Below are 21,725 nucleotides of genomic sequence, written 5' to 3' on the forward strand. Positions count from 1 at the left end.
GCTCAGCTTGATCTCCCCAGCTGCCGGTTTGGCGCGAAAAACCCACGTGACCTGCCTGAGCGCGCGAAATTCTCTCCTTCTTTGCATGAGCCCCGCCCCATTACTCAAAGACTGCGGGAGAGAAAAGGGGCGGGACGCGCCGGAAGGCGTGCTTATTGGTCTCATTGAGGCGGAAAGGCGGGGCTCATTAATAAACGAGCAGTAAGCTAATTTCTCTGAGTTAGAGAAGACAAAAAAAGTTTTTAAAGTTGTACTAACATAAATAATAAACAGAATTATGATATACACTCAATAGCCACTCTATTAGGTACAACTGTTCAATTACTTGGAAACACAAATTGCCAATCAGCCAATCACATGGCAGCAACTGAATGCATTTAAAGTGGAGTTCCACCCTATTTTAATACTAACCTCCATCTTCTCGCTCCGGGTCACCTGAAAAAGAAATGGATAATCGCATTTTTTTTTTTTTTTTTACTTATCTCGTGGCGAAGAAAAAATACTTACCTTACTTCCTCCTTCCTCGGCCGCGGCCCGTCGTCACTTCCTGGCTCTGCAATGATTCCTGGGAGCTGAACGTCATCGCTCCCAGGAATCATTGCGCCTGCACCGGCCCCGACGTCAGTTCCGGGTCGCGCGCGTCATCCCCTTCTAAACAGCTTCTGGGCATGCCCAGAAGCTGTAGAGGGATGACGCGCGCGACCCGGAAGTGACGTCGGGGCCGGTGCAGAGCATCGTGGGACCAAAGAAGGCGGAAGAAGACGCCGAAGGGGATCTCGCTGGCTTCAAGCTGCCCACATCTGAGATGGCAGCGCTGGACAAGACGTTTGCAAGGTAAGTATTTGTCCTAACAAGTGCAACCCGGGACAGATCAGAGGCTAGCCATTGTGGAATGTACTAGCCCTGACTGTCCCGGGGGTATTAAAAAAAAAAATCCAGGGTGGAACTCCGCTTTAAGCATCTAGACATAGTGGAGACGACTTTCTGAAGTTCAAACCAAGCCTTAGGCCCCTTTCACAGACTCCGTCCGTAGGACGGATTCTGTTTTTCTCAGCGGGGGATCGAGCCGCCGATCCCCCGCTGAGCAGGAGGATGACAGCTGTGTCTCCGCGCTGTGTGCAGAGACACAGCTGACAGTTCCCCATGCATCTCTATGGGGGAAATCGGATGGGAACGGATTGTCGGTCCGTTCTCATCCAATCCCATCCGATCCAATCTGTTGGACGGATGGAAAATAGGGTTTCCATCCGTCAAGATTTGACGGATCGGATCGGATGTCAGTGGACATGTCTCCGCTGACATCCGATCCCCCATGGAGATGCATGGGGGGACTGTTCAGATCCGCTAAAAAAATGGACAGGCGGATCTGAACGGTCCGCCTGTGTGAAAGGGGCCACACACCTGTGTGAAATGGTGAAGAAAGAGGATTTAAAGCGGTACTCCAGGAACCCCAGAGAAAAAAAATAAAAGTCGGAAGCTATACACACTGTACACATACTGTAGCTGCTGACTTTTATTATTAGGACACTTACCTGCACCCCAGACAATGTTTCCATCGGCTCTCGGGTGTTGCCGCTGCCATAGCCTGTAAGGGAGACCGGCAGTGAAGCCTTGCGGCTTCACAGGCGATTCCCTACTGCGGATACGCAAAGCCCGCTGCGCTTTTTGAATGGCCTGGTGAAGGGAGAGGAGGATGGGGCCGAACTTCTGACAACTTTTATGCAGCGAGGTCTGACAGAAGTGGGGAGTGATACCGGCCAAAAACAGGTACCCACTCCCCTTTCCCTGAAAGGTGCCAAATGTGGCACCCGGGAGAGGACTGGGCCAGGGGGGCAATTGCCCCCTTGGTCACTCTGATGTCCTGTAAAAAGGCTGCACTGCTCCTGCCACAGACATGCTTAAAGGATTCCTGGTGAAGAGAAGTAAAACCTCCCTGCCACTGACCTACTGAGTGCGGGATGAAGACAAGGACAGAGTGCAGCCCCCCCCCCCCCCCACCAGAATGGATGGTGTAAGCTGTGTCTGAGCAGAGGCCGGTTCCATGCCCCACTGGAGACTCTCCTTCCCTGGCCAGTCCCACCCAAGCTGTCCCAGCTCCCCCCAACTGAGCCCTGCTGGCCAGGTTAGGAACCCGGATTCCGTCAATGAGTAGAGAGTACCGGGAGTAAGGCTTCAGCCTGGAATGGGGGTCAGAAGGAGGACGAGAAGAGGGAGAGTGGGAGGGGGGCCTAGTCACTGCACCATGAGCCTCTGGTTTGTACTTGCCCCTGGGCTGAAAGTTGCAAGTCTGCCCCTGGTGGCACCTGAGGGGGAGAGGAGACAGATAAGTGGAGCTTTCACTTATGGGTGGAACTCCGCTTTAATGACTTGGAACGTGGCACGGTTGTTGGTTCCAGACAGGCTGGTCTGAGTATTTAACCGACTGCCGCACGACTATATACGGCGGCAGTCAGTCCCTCACAGGCAAAGTGACGTATGGGTACGTCACTAGCCTGTGAGGCTCTAGGGAGCGAGCGCGCGCCGCTGGAGGCTCGCTCCCGCTCACTCACGGCCCCCCCCCCCCGCGCGTGTGAGCGGCGGACCCGTTGTCCGCCGCTCACTCGCGATCGTCGGTTACACTGGGAGAAAGGCAGGCAGCTAGTGTAAACAAAGCCATATGTATAGCAATGATTACTGTAGTAATGTCACTGGTACCCCCCAAAAGTGTCAAAAATGTCAGTCAAGGGTCCGATCTGTCCACCGCAATGTCGCAGTACCTCAAAAAAAATCGCAGATCGCCGCCATTACTCGTTAAAAAAAAAACAATAAAAATGACAAAAATCTTTCCCTTAGTTAGTAAATGCAATAACTTTTGCGCAAACCAATCAAAATAAGTTTTTTTGCGATTTTTTTTTTACGAAACATATGTAGCAGAAAACAAATTGGCTTAAAATGTTAAAAAATTTTAATTTTTACATTTTGTTTTGGGGAATTTCATATAAAAAATTGTCGCTCTTTTTTTGTTTATAGCGCATGATCAAAAAAATCGCACAGGTGATCAAATACCACCAAAAGAAAGCTCTGTTTGTGGGATAAAAAGGACATCAATTTCATTTGGGTACAGCGTCGCATAACCGCGCAATTGTCTGTTAAAGTCACGCAGTGCCGAATCGCAAAATAGGCCCTGGTCAGGAAGGGAGTAAAATCTTCCGGGGCTTAAGTGGTTAAAAAACTGCTGATCTACTGGGATTCTCACACACAACCATCTCTCGGGTTTACAGAGAATGGTCCGGAAAAAAAAAAACAGTGAGCGGCAGTTGTGTGGAAGAAAATGCCTTGTTGATGTCAGAGGTTAGAGGAGAATGAGCACACTGTTTGAGATTATAGAAAGGCAACAGTAACTCAAATAACCACTCGTTACAACTAAGGTATGGAGAATACCATCTCTGAATGCACAACACCTGGAACCTTGCAGAAGATGGGCTACAGCCAGGGCCGGACTGGCCTACCGGGATACCGGGAAATTTCCCGGTGGGCCGCTTTAAGATGCGGCCGCTTTAAGCATTGGGGCCACCCGGCCGCTTTAAGCATTGGCCGCTGTGATGGTCGCTGCAGCCCCGGCCCCGATGCGCTCCAATGACGGATGGATACACTTTCCTACATCAGCCGCTATGAGCGGCATGACGTCACATCCGGCAGGATCGGCTGCGCAGCGGTGGACCATCTGACTGCAAGCAAGATGGTCACGGCGCCGATCCCTCTCACACAGACACCACTCCAGCAGCAGCATGATCGAAGGTCACAAGTCTGTCTGAGACTGACTGAAGGAGCGGAGCAGAGCCTGACAGCAAGGCAAGAGTAAATGGGCAGGGGGGGACCTCGTCCTTTTGCATTGGGGGGGGGGGGGAATCAGCATATTATGGCCCCTACTACAATGCTAACCTACCACCTCCCCCTAATACAATGCGGACCCGCCCCCCTCATACATTGCTTATCTGCCACCCCCCCCCGGGGCCCCCTCCCCCTAATGCAATGCTGATTCCCCCCCCAAATTTAGGGGGAGGGGGGGAAACAGCATTGTATTAGGGGGAGGGGGCCGGGGGGTTAGCATTTTATTAGGGGGAGGGGGGTTAGCATTGTATTAGGAGGAGGGGAACAGCATTGTATTAGGGAGAGGGGGGATCAGTTTTGTATTAGGGGGAGGGGGCCAGGGGGGTCAGCAGTGTGTTAGGAGGAGGGGAAGGGGGCCAGCAATGTGTTAGGAGGAGGGGGGAGTCAGCATTGTATTAGGGACGGCGGGGGGGATCAGCATTGTATTGGAGGGGGTCAGCAGTATATTAGGGGGGTGGGAGGGGGATCAGCGGTGCATTAGGGGGAAGGGGCCGGGGGGGTCAGCATTGTATTAGGGGGAGAGGGCCTGGGGGGGGGACTGCATTGTATTAGGGCCCCTAATATTTCTGACATCTCCTGTACCATGTTCGCAAAGCCTCTGACATCTCCTGTACCATGTCCACACAGCCCCTGACATCTCCTGTACCATCTCCGCACAGCCCCTGACATCTCCTGTACCATGTCCACACAGCCCCTGACATCTCCTGTACCATGTCCGCACAGCCCCTGACATCTCCTGTACCATGTCCTCACAGCCCCTGACATCTCCTGTACCATGTCTGCACAGCCCCTGACATCTCCTGTACCATGTCCGCACACCCCCTGACATGTCCTGTACCATGTCCGCACAGCGTATGACATGTCCTGTACCATGTCCGCACAGCCCCTGACATGTCCTGTACCATGTCCGCACAGCCCCTGACATGTCCTGTACCATGTCCGCACAGCCCCTGACATGTCCTGTACCATGTCCGCACAGCCCCTGACAGCCCCTGACATCTCCTGTAACATGTCCACACAGCCCCTGACATCTCCTGTACCATGTCCACACAGCCTATGACATCTCCTGTACCATGTCCACACAGCCTATGACATCTCCTTTACCATGTCCGCACTTTTACCACTTTTAACTAGAATTTGCTCTTTTATACAGTATATAAAGCCCTATATGCTTTCATATCTATCCTATCTATGTACAGTACACTCTTCAAATTTGCTTTAAAATGCATGGTTTTCCCTTTTATGAACAAGAAAATAATGGCGTTATGCTGTTGGGCCGTTATAATAATGCTATGGGGCTGGTATGAAATTTTTTCCAGGGCTAAATTTTATTCCCAGTCCGGCCCTGGCTACAGCAGCAGAGGACCACAGTGGGTGCCACTCCTCTCATCTAAGAACAGGAAACTGAGGCTACCATGTACACATGCGACGTCTTTTGATGACGAAACGTTGGCGACTCCAGACGCAACGTCCACACGCCCCTTCTACGAGCCGGCTACTATTGTATGTGCTGACTAGGATACATGCGGGACGCCGCGATCGAATCCCTAGCCACTCTTTTATCCGTGCCTGTTTGTTTGCATCCATGTGAGTATTTCTTTTAATAAATCTTACCATTGTTTTATACGGAACTACGCTATGGTCCTGTGTGCTGCTTTCTTTCATACTCCCATCTGATCACTATGGAGCTGCATTGAGGAACCTTATCATTCTTTGGCACTACCTATAGTCTTTTGGAGGTCCTGAGATATATGCTCTGTCTGGCGAGGCTGTCTCATTCATTTGAGTAGCCATCGCTTTCTGGTAAGCTGCTTCTCTTACTAGTACACTGTGGTGTCCCCACTTTGCACATTTCCCGGGTGTCACAGGAAGAAAAGATCATTGTTACATCCATTTCCCTGGATTGGTTTATATTGGACTTTTCTGTGGGTTCACATTTACTTTTCTGGATTTGCTTTATATTGGACTTTTTTGGGTCACCCCCTTTTTTTCCACGTTTTTACATCTTTTTAATGAATTCCTTTTCATTGTATTCATTATTATTTATATTTAGCGCTGCACTTTTTGTTATTATTGTTAGTCTTTGATCGCTGTCTGTGGATCATGTGCTAGCTGCTTTATACACATTATCACAATTTATTCATTATTATCATTTTTTAGCGCAGAAATTACCCCCAAGTTTTTACACAGGCTCACCAAAATTGGACAATAGAAGAATGGAAAAATGTTGCCCGGTCTGATGAGTCTCCATTTCAGCTGCAACATTCAGATGGTGGGGTCAGAATTCGGTGTAAACATCATGAAAGCATGGATCCATCCTGCCTTGTATCAATGGTTCAGGCTGGTGGTGGTGGTGTAATAGTGTGGGGGATATTTTCTTTGCACACTTTGGACCCCTTAGTACCAATTGAGCATCGTTTATGCTATGGGGCTAGTATGAAATTATTTCCAGGGTTGAATTTTATTCCCAGTCCGGCCCTGGGTCTTACACCCTAGCCCAGGAGAGGCTAAAAAGCGCTTATTGACCAAACATAAATGCAAGATGACATTGTATAAGGTGAGAGGATACCCATAAGGGAGAGCACAATTATACCACAGTTTTTTTGCCGCAATTTTGTCTGGACTTGAAGCAATGCCTATTTCTATGGACCTCAAAATGCATCAAAGTCGGACCAAAGTATTGCAGGGACTACTTTGAAGTCGCTGAGACTTGAAGTCACACAGATATGACTGATACTCATTGGAAATCATGGGGTATGACTTGTCATGCAACTTTGCAGTCCCAAGTCGCAGGACAAGTTGCACAAGTGTGAAAAGGGCCTCAACATTTAATATATTTTCTATTGTAAATAAAATACACGTTAATGAGAGTTTCAAATATTTGCATTCTGTTTTTATGTAGAATTTACACAGTGACCCAACTTTTTCTTTTTGGGAAATGTAAAGTGTGAAATTGTAATATAAAAATAAGAAGAAAAACAAAACGTGTGCAATAGTATGTCTACATGGCCAAAAATATCTATATTCAGTGCTGTTTCTTGGCCCAGGCCTAGGGCGGCACTTTGCAGGGGGGGCAGCAAAAAAGCTGCACCCGCACCAAAAGGGTCCCCACAGGCTTGCGCTACACTTGTAGTATAGGGCCAGTCTTATGGGGCAAATTGGGCTGGAGGGCCGGGTCCAGGAGGCAAATCAGTCTGGTACCCCCATAAAGCGGTCGCACTACTACCTGCCGGTATGATAATACCGGTCAGTCAGGACATTCGGACAGACCGCAGGCCGCCGATCACACTTAATACAACTGGCCTGACGGCCACCAATACTAATAAGTGTGGCACTGCAGCATAATGCTCCGCCTACTTTCCTCTGCCCCCCCAGGTATGGCAGGCATCGTGTCAATAATATAATTTTATTTCTTTAACCACTTTACCACCGGAGGATTTTGCTGTCTTACGTCTGGGCCACTTTTTGCGATTCGGCACTGTGCGACTTTAACTGACAATTGCGCGGTCGTGCGATGCCGTACCCAAAGAAAATTTACATCCTTTTTTTCCCCATAAACAGAGCTTTCTTTTGGTGGTATTTGATCACCTGTGTGAATTTTACTTTTTGCGCTATAAACAAAAAAATAAAAGCGTAAATTTTTAAAAAATAACAATATTTTTCACATTTTTTTATATGAAATTCCCCCCAAAAAAATGTAAAAATCAAAATATTTTTACATTTTTGGCCAATTTGTTTTCTGCTACATATGTTTGGTAAAAAAAAAAATCACAATAAGCGTATTTTGATTGATTTGCGCAAAAGTTATTGCGTTTACTAAAGCCCCGTACACACGTACCGATCGTCGGCCGAACGATCGGCCGTCTTTTGTCCGAGGGCTGTCTTCTCTGTTGAAGACTGCACACGAATTTTGTCGGCCAACAACAGCCGCCTGCAGAAGTGATGTCATGTGATGGTTAACTTTCCTTGTCTTTTTTCTTTTCTGAGCATTCCCAGTCTTGCAAATCTGCTGTCTGTCGGCCGAAATCTGTACTGACTGGCGAACAATCGGCCGTTCTGGTGTTGGCCAACAAAAATTTTAATGCTTGCACGACAGATTCTGTTCGGCCGAAAATGCGCTGTCGGCTGTTGGAAGCATCATACTAACAAGCCTACAATCGGCCGATCGGTCGTCGGCCGAATCTTTACGGCTGACAATCGGTACGTGTGTACGGGCCTTAACTAAGGGAAAGATTTCTGTCATTTTTGGTGTTTAACGAGTAATGGCGGCGATCTGCGATTTTTTTTGCGGGACTGCTACATTGCGGTGGACAGATCGGACCCTTGACTGACATTTTTGACACTTTTGGGGGTACCAGTGACATTACTGCAGTAATCAGTGCTATAAATATGTTATTGTAAAATGACACTAGCAGGGAAGGGGTTAATTTTATTGGAGAGGGAGGGGTTAATGTATGCCTGGTGCTTACTGACGTGTGTGGGGGGGAGGTGACTGAGTGACACAGGGACAGATCGCAGGTTCAGCTATTGCTGCTATGCTGAACCCTGCAATCTGTCACTGTCTGTCACTTAGGAGATCCGCCCGCTTTGTTTACACAAGCGGGTGGATCTCCAGACTCGATTCCCCGACGATCAGGGAAGAGCAGCGGCGATCGCCGCCGCTCCTCCCCTGGCCCGACTCCCGCTCTGACTGAAAACAGCGGGAGCGAGCCTCCGGCGGCGTGCGAGCGCCGCCCACAAGGGGAGGAGTCCAGCGACGTAGGTCTACGTCGCTGGACAGAATCGAGCCACTTTGCCGCAGTACGGTCCCAGTGACTGGTCGGCAAGTGGTTAAACATCCTTGTCCGTGAGTGAGAATATTGAATTGCATCAGATACAATTAAGACTTTCATTTGTATATGATTGCAATAATATTTTGGACCTGCTCACCTCATATGTCCTATCGCAATATATCACTGGATTAGTAAGATCTCTCCGATCTTATCAGATATTTGGACTTGTGTTTCCTTCCACTGATTATTTATTTTATTTGTATAATGACTCTGGACTTCCTAATCATTAGCCAAATAAGTGAAATAATCCTAAAATTACAATCAGTGGCAGCAAACACATGTCCAAATATCTGAAAATAAAGGAGTAATCTTACTAATCCAGTGACATAAGGCTGTACTAATGGGCACTGATACAGCTGCACTGATAAGCTACACTGATAGGGCTGCACTGATATGCTGCATTGATGGGCGCTAATAGGCTGCACTGATGGGCACTAATATGCTGCTCTAATGGCCACTGATGAGGCGGCAATGGTGGGTACTGATAAATGGCACTGATGGGCACTAATGAGGCTGCACTGATAAGGCAGCACTGATATGCTGCACTGATGGGCACGAGGCAGCACTGATAAGCTTCACTGATGGGGCTGCACTGATAGGCTGCCCTGGTGGGAACTGATGGCCACTGATGAGGGGGCACCGATAAGCTGTACTGATGGGGCTGCACGGATCCGGCAGCACTGATATGATGCACTGAAAGGCTCCACTAATGGGCACTGATAGGCTGCACTGGTGGCCACTGATGGGGCTGTAAAGATGGCCACTGATGAACTGACGTTTATCAGTGCTTCTCGGCTCATTCTGTCAGAGTGTGTGGGGAGGAGATCTGGTCAGCGGCTCCTCCTTGAAGGGGTGAACAGGACAGGTAATCAGGGCACTTACAGTAAAGCCCCAGCAGTGCCAACAGTGACACCAATCAGTGCACATCAGTGACCCCAATTAATGCCCATTAGTGACACCAATTAGTGCCCATTAGTGATGCCAGTCAGCGTTCGTCAGTGCGGTGCCTGCTCATATGTGCTGCCCATCAGTGCCACCCATCAGTGCAGGATTTTAGTGCCTCCTCCTTAGTGCCACCTAATCAGTGCCCATCAGTGCCGCCTATCAGTGCTCATAGTGCTGCATATCAGTGCCACCTATCACTGCAGGATGTTAGTGCCTCCTCCTCAGTGCCACCTAATCAGTGCCGCCTCATCAGTGCCCATAAGTGCCACCTCATCAGTGCAGCCTATTAGTGCCCATCAGCGAAGGAGAAAAATTACTTATTTACAAAATTTACTGACAGAAACTAAGAAAAACTTTTTATTTTTTAAAAATTTCCAGTTTAAAAAATAGAAAATGGATTAAATACCACCAAAATAAAGCTCTATGTGTGTGAAAAAATGATAAAAATGTCATATGGGTACAGCATTGCATGACCGCGCAATTGTCATTCAAAGTGCGACATCGCTGAAAGCTGAAAATTGCTGTGGCAGGAAGGGGGTAAAAGTGCCCAGTAAGCAAGTGGTTAAATGAAAGAGACGATCTGAGATCCTCTGGCTGCCCTGTCACATGATCAGAGCTCTGGGATCGGATGGAATGAGCTCGGCGGTTACATTGTATCAGTTTGTATCCTGTCATCACCGGAGGGAGGATGTTTGTGCTGGTCACGTGTCCTGCTCTGGGTTCTGTCATCCGGAAGCGGCCTCATCCATCGGTCGGAGATCGGCAGGGCTGTTGGAGGAGCGCCGAGTCATCGATCAGCGCCGAGAGAAGATCCCAGGGATAAACAGACGAGGGGGGCGGATACCGGGGGAAGACCCCGGACTAACAGGTGGGTCAAATCGGGAATTTGGGGGATTATATGTCCACCAGGGAGAGGAAAAACGGGGACATGAGAGGGGCGGGGTGACATAGGGGAGTTCTGGGGTCTCATTGTATATTGGGGGGGGTAGAGAGGCTCTAGGAGAGGTCAGAGGGATATCTGGGGGTGGAGGGGAGGTCAGGGATATCTGGCGGTGTAGAGGGAGTCTGAGGCTGTAGAGGAGGTCAGGGATGTCAGGGGGTGTAGAGGAGATCAGGGGTTTGGGGGCTTAGAGGAGATCAGGGGGCTCTGGGGGTGTAGAAGAGATCTGGGGGTGTAGAAGAGATCAGGGGGCTCTGGGGGTGTAGAAGAGATCTGGGGGTGTAGAGGAGATCAGGGGGCTCTGGGGGTGTAGAGGAGATCTGGGGGTGTAGAAGAGATCAGGGGGCTCTGGGGATGTAGAAGAGATCAGGGGGCTCTGGGGATGTAGAAGAGATCAGGGGGCTCTGGGGATGTAGAAGAGATCAGGGGGCTCTGGGGGTGTAGAAGAGATCTGGGGGTGTAGAAGAGATCAGGGGGCTCTGGGGGTGTAGAAGAGATCTGGGGGTGTAGAGGAGATCAGGGGGCTCTGGGGGTGTAGAGGAGATCTGGGGGTGTAGAAGAGATCAGGGGGCTCTGGGGATGTAGAAGAGATCAGGGGGCTCTGGGGATGTAGAAGAGATCAGGGGGCTCTGGGGATGTAGAAGAGATCAGGGGGCTCTGGGGGTGTAGAAGAGATCAGGGGGCTCTGGGGGTGTAGAAGAGATCAGGGGGCTCTGGGGGTGTAGAAGAGATCAGGGGGCTCTGGGGGTGTAGAAGAGATCAGGGGGCTCTGGGGGTGTAGAAGAGATCAGGGGGCTCTGGGGGTGTAGAAGAGATCTGGGGGTGTAGAGGAGATCAGAAAAAAAAGAAAATATCAGGGGGCTCTGGGGGTGTAGAAGAGATCTGGGGGTGTAGAAGAGATCAGGGGGCTCTGGGGGTGTAGAAGATATCAGGGGGCTCTGGGGGTGTAGAAGAGATCAGGGGGTGTAGAGGAGATCAGGGGGTGTAGAGGAGATCAGGGGGCTCTGGGGGTGTAGAGGAGATCTGGGGGTGTAGAAGAGATCAGGGGGCTCTGGGGATGTAGAAGAGATCAGGGGGCTCTGGGGATGTAGAAGAGATCAGGGGGCTCTGGGGGTGTAGAAGAGATCAGGGGGCTCTGGGGGTGTAGAAGAGATCAGGGGGCTCTGGGGGTGTAGAAGAGATCAGGGGGCTCTGGGGGTGTAGAAGAGATCAGGGGGCTCTGGGGGTGTAGAAGAGATCAGGGGGCTCTGGGGGTGTAGAGGGGATCTTGGGGTGTAGAGGAGGTCTGAGGGGAATAGAGGAGGTGGGGGGGTGTGTCTGGGGGCTTAGATTAGGTCAGGGATATCTGGGGGTGTAGAGGGGATCAGGGGGGTGTAGAGGAGGTCAGGGGGATCTGGGGGTGTAGAGTAGATCAGGGGTGTCTGGGCAGTAGAGGTACAGCATAGACTAGTGAGGGACTGAGAAGAGGGGAAAAGAAGAAAAGGCTGTGGGACTGAGTGGGCCATGGATCAGACTAGTGAGGGACTGGGGGAAGATATAGAGAAGACTAGTGTGGGAATAGTCTATTAGGCTGCCCTTTCATTAATTTTTTCATTCAACCAGCAGATCGATCTTCCAATCCACACATTCGATGTGTTATTGTATTCTGCGGGCAGGGAGCCTTCCTCGCCGCCATAATACAACGATCAGTGCTGCTGGCTATAGCCAGCGGGATGGATTGATCGGGAAAAACCCAACAAGCTGATTGTACAGATTACAGAAATCTATTGATAGATCGACTTTTGTACAACCTGGGCACCCATACATGGATGGAAAGGAACCAGCTGAATTTTGATCCATGTATGGCCGGTTATAGAGCGTAGAGAAGTGTAATGTAGAGGAGTGGAGGTCTGGTGGCCCCCCTATAAAGTATATTGTCTATGGGGTGGGGGGATGGGAGTGTAGGAGGAGAATCTTGTGTCTCCGGGATTCTAGGTGAGATGATTTATATTTCATTCTCTTCCTGGTTATCATCCACCTTGTATCCAGCCCTCATCATTCCAGGTTATGGTGTGCTATTATATCAGTGATGGATGTGTTGTCAGACAATGGAACGTTGTTTTTCTTATTTCCTGTTTACTTGAATTACCTGTTTTATATGAAAGGGGGTTTTCACGACACAAAGCCGTTTCTCTTTCAGTTCTCTGATGACTTCTGCTTTCACTCTTCATCCCAGACTAAAGTACAATAATAACGGAGGGGAATCCCATCATCTGCATATGGAAGTTCTAAGTTTAGAAATCAGTCCCCATGTAAAATAGTTTTATTTTTATCCTGAGAAAAACCTATTTATAATTGTTTTCACATACGATTTACACCGTTTTCCAGTTAATAAAATGTGTGAATCCTGGGTGAACACCGAAACTTGTGTGAAAACATTAATAAATAGACAGCACAGTGTCAGTTGATGTGTATTTGGATTTCAAAAGTTGAAGAGCAACTCCTGATTTTTAAATGCTTTCTGCAGTCAGTGAGATTTGCTCTGACTTCCTGTCATATGATTATGGTCAGTAGAACAGGAAATTATAAATCCCCCCCCCCCCCAGCGAGGTCACAGACAATGAAATAGAAACCATTCCAGTGTACATCGCCTGATGACTGTTTACTGCCATGTTTTATCTCAACTGAAACGTAAAACCCAGGAGCCTGCATTCACTATATCTGGTCTCCCCAGGAGCCTGCATTCACTATATCTGGTCTCCCCAGGAGCCTGCATTCACTATATCTGGTCTCCCCAGGAGCCTGCATTCACTATATCTGCTCTCCCCAGGAGCCTGCATTCACTATATCTGCTCTCCCCAGGAGCCTGCATTTACTATATCTGGTCTCCCCAGGAGCCTGCATTCACTATATCTGCTCTCCCCAGGAGCCTGCATTCACTATATCTGCTCTCCCCAGGAGCCTGCATTCACTATATCTGCTCTCCCCAGGAGCCTGCATTCACTATATCTGCTCTCCCCAGGAGCCTGCATTCACTATATCTGCTCTCCCCAGGAGCCTGCATTCACTATATCTGCTCTCCCCAGGAGCCTGCATTCACTATATCTGCTCTCCCCAGGAGCCTGCATTCACTATATCTGCTCTCCCCAGGAGCCTGCATTCACTATATCTGCTCTCCCCAGGAGCCTGCATTCACTATATCTGCTCTCCCCAGGAGCCTGCATTCACTATATCTGCTCTCCCCAGGAGCCTGCATTCACTATATCTGCTCTCCCCAGGAGCCTGCAGTCACTATATCTGCTCTCCCCAGGAGCCTGCATTCACTATATCTGCTCTCCCCAGGAGCCTGCATTCACTATATCTGCTCTCCCCAGGAGCCTGCATTCACTATATCTGCTCTCCCCAGGAGCCTGCATTCACTATATCTGCTCTCCCCAGGAGCCTGCATTCACTATATCTGCTCTCGCCAGGAGACTGCAGTCACTATATCTGGTCTTCCCAGGAGCCTGCATTCACTATATCTGCTCTCCCCAGGAGACTGCAGTCACTATATCTGGTCTTCCCAGGAGACTGCAGTCACTATATCTGGTCTCCCCAGGAGCCAGCAGTCACTATATCTGGTCTCCCCAGGACTCTGCATTCACTATATCTGGTCTCCCCAGGACTCTGCATTCATTATATCTGGTCTCCCCAGGAGCCTGCATTCATTATATCTGGTCTCCTCAGGAGCCAGCATTCACTATATCTGGTCTCCCCAGGAGCCAGCATTCACTATATCTGGTCTCCCCAGGAGCCAGCATTCACTATATCTGGTCTCCCCAGGAGCCAGCATTCACTATATCTGGTCTCCCCAGGAGCCTGCATTCACTATATCTGGTCTCCCCAGGAGCCTGCATTCACTATATCTGGTCTCCCCAGGAGCCTGCATTCACTATATCTGCTCTCCCCAGGAGCCTGCATTCACTATATCTGCTCTCCCACAGTACACAGAACATGGAAATGCAATTATTTTAGCAAATCAAAGCTGCTTTAGTATATAGCAGTCTTGTGACTTCTATCAGTGTCTGGTTAAAGCTTGTAGGAGGAGTTTTTTCATTCTCCTCTGACTGTCCTTTGAGGCTACATGACCCCTGACCCTCTGTCTGGACAGTGCTGATTGCCCTGTGCTGATCACAAGCACTTTCACATGAAAAAAAAAAAAAAAAAACTCTTTATTAATACACACCAAACTGAGCATGTGCAGCCTGACTCTACTAACTCTGCCTTATCTGGGCATGTTATGGGGACAGTGAAAGAAGGGGAGGATCAGAGGAGACAGGATTAATCAGCCTTTTTTTTTACACTATGCAGAGGATTAACCCCTTGGGTTCCACAGCGAGGTATAACAAGCATGCTTTACTGCATATACGCACTGATTTTACTATGGTGGGTTTAGTCACACTTTATAGCTGAACTCTAAAGGCCAAAAATGAATTCAGTTCTGTCATTATTATGTCATTAAGGCTAAGTTCACATGTAGGCGTTTTGGGGCGTTTTTCTGCTCTAGGATCAGCTCAAAATACGCCCAACAAGATAAATCCTAATCATTTCAATGGCCCCTGTTCACATCTGAGCGTTTTGACGTTTTAAGCAAAACGCCCAACGCTCAAAAAAGTACATGAGCTTCTTTTTGGGCAGATTACAGGCGTTTTTCTTTTTTTCCATTGGTCACTTGTCAACCTAAAAACTCCTGAAAAACGCCTAAAAAACGCCTGTAAATAGCAACGCCAAGATGTGAACGTAGCCTAAATGTATTTTTACAAGCAGTGTAAGTACCTGAATCGGACCTGGTATCAGCTCCTGTACAAAAAACAGTATCTCTCCTGCGCTCAAGTGGTGTGCGGAAAGGTAAACGATCTGGGTGGTTTTTGGGACAAATGGAGCGGTCTTTGGGGGGCGGGGTGGTGTGGGCGGTGCATACTGGCTGTATAACTTCCTGAGAGAGTATGGTGGGTCAGTGGCAACTTTGGCTCTGAGGAAGAGGGTCCTCCCTCGAAACGCGTAAGCCATACAAGGTTGTGAGGGCGCCATCACACTACCCAACAGTAGAGAAGTGTCCTGGAAGCGAGCAGTTCCCATTTCCTACATGCTTGTACATATCCTATGTTTGTGAGTATATTGTACGCTACCTTCTTTGATTGTAATAAACTTTTTTAGTAGTAATGCACAAGGTCGGTGCGCCCTTCTCTTGTCGTTTTCTTCATCAGCTCCTGTACAGCAGGGCTGGAGTGTGAGAAAAAGAAGCAGGACAAGCTGCCAATCAGATCATGTGCTGTCAAGAAGTATGCTGTTAGGAGAGAGTAGTGTGACAAAGAGGTTTATAAGGAGCGCACTGCTCCTAAATGACATGTGATCTCTGTGCGGTACAAATTCAGCCATACAGTTTGTATGGCTGAATTCGCACCACAATCACACTAAAAGACGCACGGGACCCTTTTTTTGGTCCGCAGCAGAATCAGATCGCATGGTGGTTCACACTAGTGCGATCTGCTTCTGTGCGAACTTTTAGATCGCACTGCGATATGCGATCTGATCTGGGGGTGTCCACTTTCAATTGACACCCCCAGCGTATCACTTATGGCAGTGTGAACTGCCAGGGGTGCGGATGCGATGCGGGAACACGCTGTATATTTGCAGCGTTCCTGCATTGCACAAATGTGAACCGGCACTTAGAGCTTTTTACATCCTTTGCATCTTGACACTGTGATACCCTGCAGTCTCTTTGCCACCACTTCAGCCAGGGCCAGGACAAGGGGTGGGCAGGAGGGTCGGCTTCCTTGGGTGCAATGATTTTTTGCAGGGATGTGGGCGCCCTGACCTTAACTCTTAGGTAAGGGGGGTGAGTGCAGTTTGGCATCTTTGCCCTGGGCGCTGGATGGCCTTGTCCCAGCACCGATTTTAGCGATGGCTGCATGACCATTCTAAGGTTTCCTAATAGTGAAAACAGTGGACCATGGCTGCATACTGTTTTTTTGGAAACCCCTGTGACAGGATGACAACACAGGCGCAGAATTGGGAGACAGAGACTGGACGTTGTCAGCCTTTACCAGGAAGTGCCTAAACAAGGACCTCCATGGTGGGATCACCAAGGATTACTTAAAGCGGAGTTCCAGCCTTTTCACTCACCTGTCCCACGGTCCAGCGATGCGGCCGCCCGAAGCCTCGATCCTCTTCCCTCTGGTCTCGGCGGCGCCGGCATCACTGGTGTGGGCACTGGCTGTGACAGTTTGCGGCTTCACAGCCGGGTACGCACTGCGCATGCGCGAGTTGCGCTGCGTGTCTTGATTGGCCGGCAATCTTCTGGGACCTCTGACATGTCCCAGAAGACTGCAGGGAGGGAGGGGGAGAGGAGAACTTCCGTTCAGGGTGCTGCGGCGATCCGAGCGGAAGTGGGAGGAGCGGGTACCTGTCAAAACTAGGTACCCGCTCCCCCCCCCTCCCCAAAAAAAATGACATGCCAAATGTGGCATGTCAGGGGGTTATTAGTACCTAAAACGGAAGTTCCACTTTTGGGTGGAACTCCACTTTAAAATATTGCAAATATTAAAAACACAGATTTTAGTGATTTTAGTTTACATCTACATTAAAGTTGAGCTCGACCCAAAAGGGGAAGCTCCGCTTGATTGCACCCTACACTTCCTGTTCCCCTTAGTGAAGATGCCGGAGCGCCCGGAGCCAATGGACGGATCAGCTAGGGGTGCTGACATCGACATCGCAGGATCCCTGGACTTATATTAAAAGTCAATAGCTACGGTATTTGTAGCTTCTGACTTTTAATTTTCTTTTTTACAGACTTTAAGGTGTATTTTCAGAATACAGTAAAACCTTGGTTTGAGAGTAACTTGGTTTAAGAGCGCTTTGCAAGACAAGCAAAATTTTCAAATAAATTTTGACTTGATATACAAGCGATGTCTTGATATACAAGTAGCCTCAAGTCACAGCTGAGTATAAAATAGAAGAGAGGCGCCTCTAAGTGTAGCAATATGGTTACATTTAATGAAGGTACAACATTTAGCAACTCACATGGTTGATGATTGGAACAGGCACATCTAAGGATGCCGGCATCAGGGGTAAAGCTGTCCACATAGACCATCCTCTGCACAGCCATCTACGTCATCCCTTCCATGCTGCCCCTCGCTTTCAGATCGCTTTACTGCAGGGTGGTCTTCCCGGTCAGGATTACAGATTGGCAGCCGGCGGTGCAGAAGATAGTCTTTGTGGACAGCTTTACCCCGGATGCCTGCATACTTAGATGTGCCTGTTTTATTCATCAACCATGTGAGTTGCTAAATGTTGTACCTTCATTAAATGGAACCATTTTGCTACACTTAGAGGCGCCTCTCTTCTCTTTGATACTCTATAGCTCCTGCTGGATTTTGCTTCTAATCCCCTTATGGAAGCGGCTATTTATGGATGGACGTTTTATGGTTACACAACCTATCGCAATGCTATAATCTTTTTATATGGACTATAAACTGAAGGACTTATGAATAAATTGTTGTGGAACGAATCATCTGAGTTTCCATGATTTCTTATGGGGAAATTTGCTTTGATATAAGAGTGCTTTGGATTACAAGCATGTTTCCGGAACGAATTATGCTCGCAATCCAAGGTTTTACTGTATTATATAATTATGCGTAAATTTTTGTTTTACGTGTAACGAGCCGTCTCATCATTCTAGGACCTCGATAATATTTGTAACTGTTTGGGAACCAACCCAGAATGCAATGCACCCATACATTATGCATGTGAGGGTGACATCAAGCCTACTGTTATCACGAAGAAGCTCCTGCTTCCTTTCCTATCTGTTGGTATTGCCCTTTGGGGTTCTGGCAGACTTCCACCCCTCTGCACCTGATCCTATCCGGCTCTGGGATGACTACAACGAATACAACCTTTGTTTATTCAAATCATGAGGATGTGGATCTCTTTCCTCCCGTTGGAAGAGCTATAAACTTTGTACCCTTCTTCTTTGTTACTCTAAAGCTGGATACATACTATACAACTTTTGTTGGTAGATTTCCTTTAGATTTACCTTCAGCTGTAGAGCAAGGGCATGTCTGATTGCATACAGATTGAAAGTTGTTCAGATTTGACCTCATATTCTATGGTTTTGGTAAATCTAAAGAAAATTGTATAGTGTGTATCCAGCTTAAGGCTGGGACGGGAGACCCAGGCGAGGCGCCGAAGGCTGTGGGGGGGGGGGACGTCCCCTCCCACTCCTTGTAATGACAGCCGAGCGGCTTCTCATAGAAACATAGAATGTGTCGGCAGATAAGAACCATTTGGCCCATCTAGTCTGCCCAATATATCTGAATCCTATGAATAGTCCCTGGCCCTATCTTATATGAAGGATAGCCTTATGCCTATCCCATGCATGCTTAAACTCCTTCACTGTGTTTGCAGCTACCACTTCTGCAGGAAGGTTATTCCATGCATCCACTACTCTCTCAGTAAAGTAATACTTCCTCATATTACTTTTAAACCTTTGCCCCTCTAATTTAAAACGGTGTCCTCTTGTGGTAGTTTTTCTTCTTTTAAATATGCTCTCCTCCTTTACCCAGTTGATTCCCTTTATGTATTTAAAAGTTTCTATCAGCCACATTGGTTGTCATTACAAGACAGCCAACCATCGGCTATGGACGCCGGTACCGGGGTGATGCCTCTAGCTGCAGCCATCACTCCGGTACAAGCACTTTCCGCAATATCGGTAACTTTAGAGGCCGATTCCGATATTTTGGGGAAAGTGCATATCGCCCCCCCCCCCCCCCAATATATCAGTGTTGCCGATATTCGGTCGATCTCTACAATATACACTTATTGTTTTTTTTTACCAAAAATATGTAGCAGAATACACATTGGCCTAAATTGATAAAAACAATTCATTTTTTCCATTTTTTTTATTGGATATATTTTATAGCAAAAAGTAAAAAAAAAACTTTGTTTTCAGTATTATCGTTCTTCTTTTTTTGTTTTATAGCACAAAAATAAAATAAAAAACAGAGGTGATCAAATACCACCAAAAGAAAGCTCTATTTGTGAGGAAAAAAGGGCATCAATTTAATTTGGGTACAGCGTTGCAAAACTGCACATTTGTCAGTTAAAATAGGGTATATTTTCCGGAGGTTAAGTGGTTAATAGAGTTAAAAATAAAAATGTGAAAAAGTGTGGAAAATTTTTTTTTGTTTTTTTATACCCTCGTATATTGTTTTCTGTAAGGGCTCTTTCACACGGTCCGCCTCTGTAGGCGGATCCGTGCTGCTCAGCGGGGATCGATCTACGATCCCTGCTGAGCCGGCGGATGACAGCAGTGCGGAAAGGGAGTTGTCACAGCCCCCGCTGCTCTCTATGGGGGATCGGATGAGAGCGGACCACCTGTCCGCTCTCATCCAATCCCATCCCATCCGATCCGATCCCCAGGACGGATGGAAAATAGGGTTTCCATCCGTCCGGATTTCACGGACAGGATCGGATGCGGATGGCAGCGGGTGTCAGCGGACATGTCACCGCTGATATCCGCTGCTCCATAGGGCTGAATGAGGCATCCGATCAGATTCTCCTAAAAAACTGACAGGCGGATCTGATGGGACCGCCCGTGTGAAAGAGCCCTAAGTCACCTTAGTAATTTGTGCTTAGCGACTTGTAAGATAATTACTAAACCAAGAGCGAAGAGATGTATAAAAAGATCTAAAATTTGCTACTTTTTACATAAATCCTCAAACCTCTCCCTGACTTTTGCCTCACTGTGCTCTGCAGCCTGTTGCTGTTATCTTTGGCAGACAGTGGCACAAGAATGGCAGTTGTCAGCTTTGATCGGTGTGATCAGGAAAGGAAGTCGGCTGAGTACTGGAGAATATACATTCCTCTCCTCTCTGCCAACTATGCAGCTTCATTGTGATGTTAAACTGCAGGCAAACGGCTAAATACACCGATAAAATATACATGAGAGCTGTTTACCTGCCATTGAGCTGTATTTCTGTCCATCCTGTCCTGAAATTGAAATTGCTTTGCTCCACAGCACAGTTCTGTTTGGCATTGCATTGGGACCTGATTTTTTTTTTTTTTTTTTTTCTTTCTACTGAAACTAAAGATGAAGTTCTGGTTTAAAAAAAAAACAAAAACATTTATGCTCACCTAAGTGGGTGCACCATTGGTGTGATTCTGCATCTGTCCTCCTCTACCTGTACACTGAGAACTGACTGATCAAAGACTGCTGATCGATCAGGTATCTGTCTGGTGAGCAGAGAGCCGATGATTGTCAGTCATTACCTCTCTGCTTTGCCCCTCCAGCGCTCACTGGAGTGCTGGGCTGTGGAGGGGAGGGAGTGGCTGACTCAGGCTCTTAGAAGCTTGCTGACAGGCTGAGCCATCTACCGATCCAGGCATCTGGGGGGATCGTTCCTGACATGAAAGTCTGGATCTCTCCAGAGCCTGGACTGGGGAGTGATGCTGCTTTAGCCCGCTGTCGGCTGAATACACGTCACAGGAGTGCAGAGTGAAGTGCACTCCTTTCATATCCTCCTATCGTAAATAACTTTTTTTTTTCTCCTTTTTTAATAAGTGATCACAAAACCTCTGTTCTCAGGTGCATAAGGTGTCTAGAGAGCTAGGGGTGAAGAAACACAGTACACTAATCTTCCTAGTAAATGGCAATGCTTTTGGGTGGGGAGGGGGGGGGGGATGATAATTTCAGCACAAGTCTGACCATTGGAGGACAGGCAAGCTGTTCTCCAAGCAAAACCAGAAAACTGACCACACTGGCATGGATGTGCTTTCATGCCTAACGTGGTCAGTTTGCAAAAACAATGAGCACAGGATACTTTTTAACACAGGTACATAGTACAACAAACACATATCAAGAATATGAAATTCAGATAGTTCAGGGTAGTTACTGTTACTCTATATTGGGCTGTAGCGTGTAAAACCAGTAACTTGCTGGAGCAGTTTAGCCTTGTTCCAAATTTTATGAATGAGATTTAGAGTGGGTAATAAGTGATTAGATTAATTAGATGTAGCGAAGGCTCCTACCTCCAAGCCCATACAGTGCCTTGCAAAAGTATTCTGGCATTTTCCGTGTTTTGTTGCCTCACAATCTGGAATTACCATGGATTGTTATAGGA

The 21,725-nt window shown here is 47.9% G+C and overlaps 1 protein-coding gene across 1 annotated transcript in view; it reads left to right on the forward strand.

The window, feature by feature from the left end:
* Positions 1-10,335: 10,335 nt before the first annotated feature.
* The window catches only part of TPRA1 (transmembrane protein adipocyte associated 1), a gene marked incomplete at its 5' end in the record, with an annotated part of 49,108 nt that continues 37,718 nt past the window's right edge, over positions 10,336-21,725 (forward strand). Inside the window, 2 exon segments of the mRNA XM_082265953.1 lie at positions 10,336-10,465; positions 10,468-10,515. Coding sequence (XP_082122079.1) covers positions 10,336-10,465; positions 10,468-10,515 — 178 coding nt within the window.

Source organism: Pelophylax lessonae (genome assembly GCF_965119305.1).
Source record: "Pelophylax lessonae genome assembly, chromosome: 8".
NCBI lineage: Eukaryota > Metazoa > Chordata > Amphibia > Anura > Ranidae > Pelophylax > Pelophylax lessonae.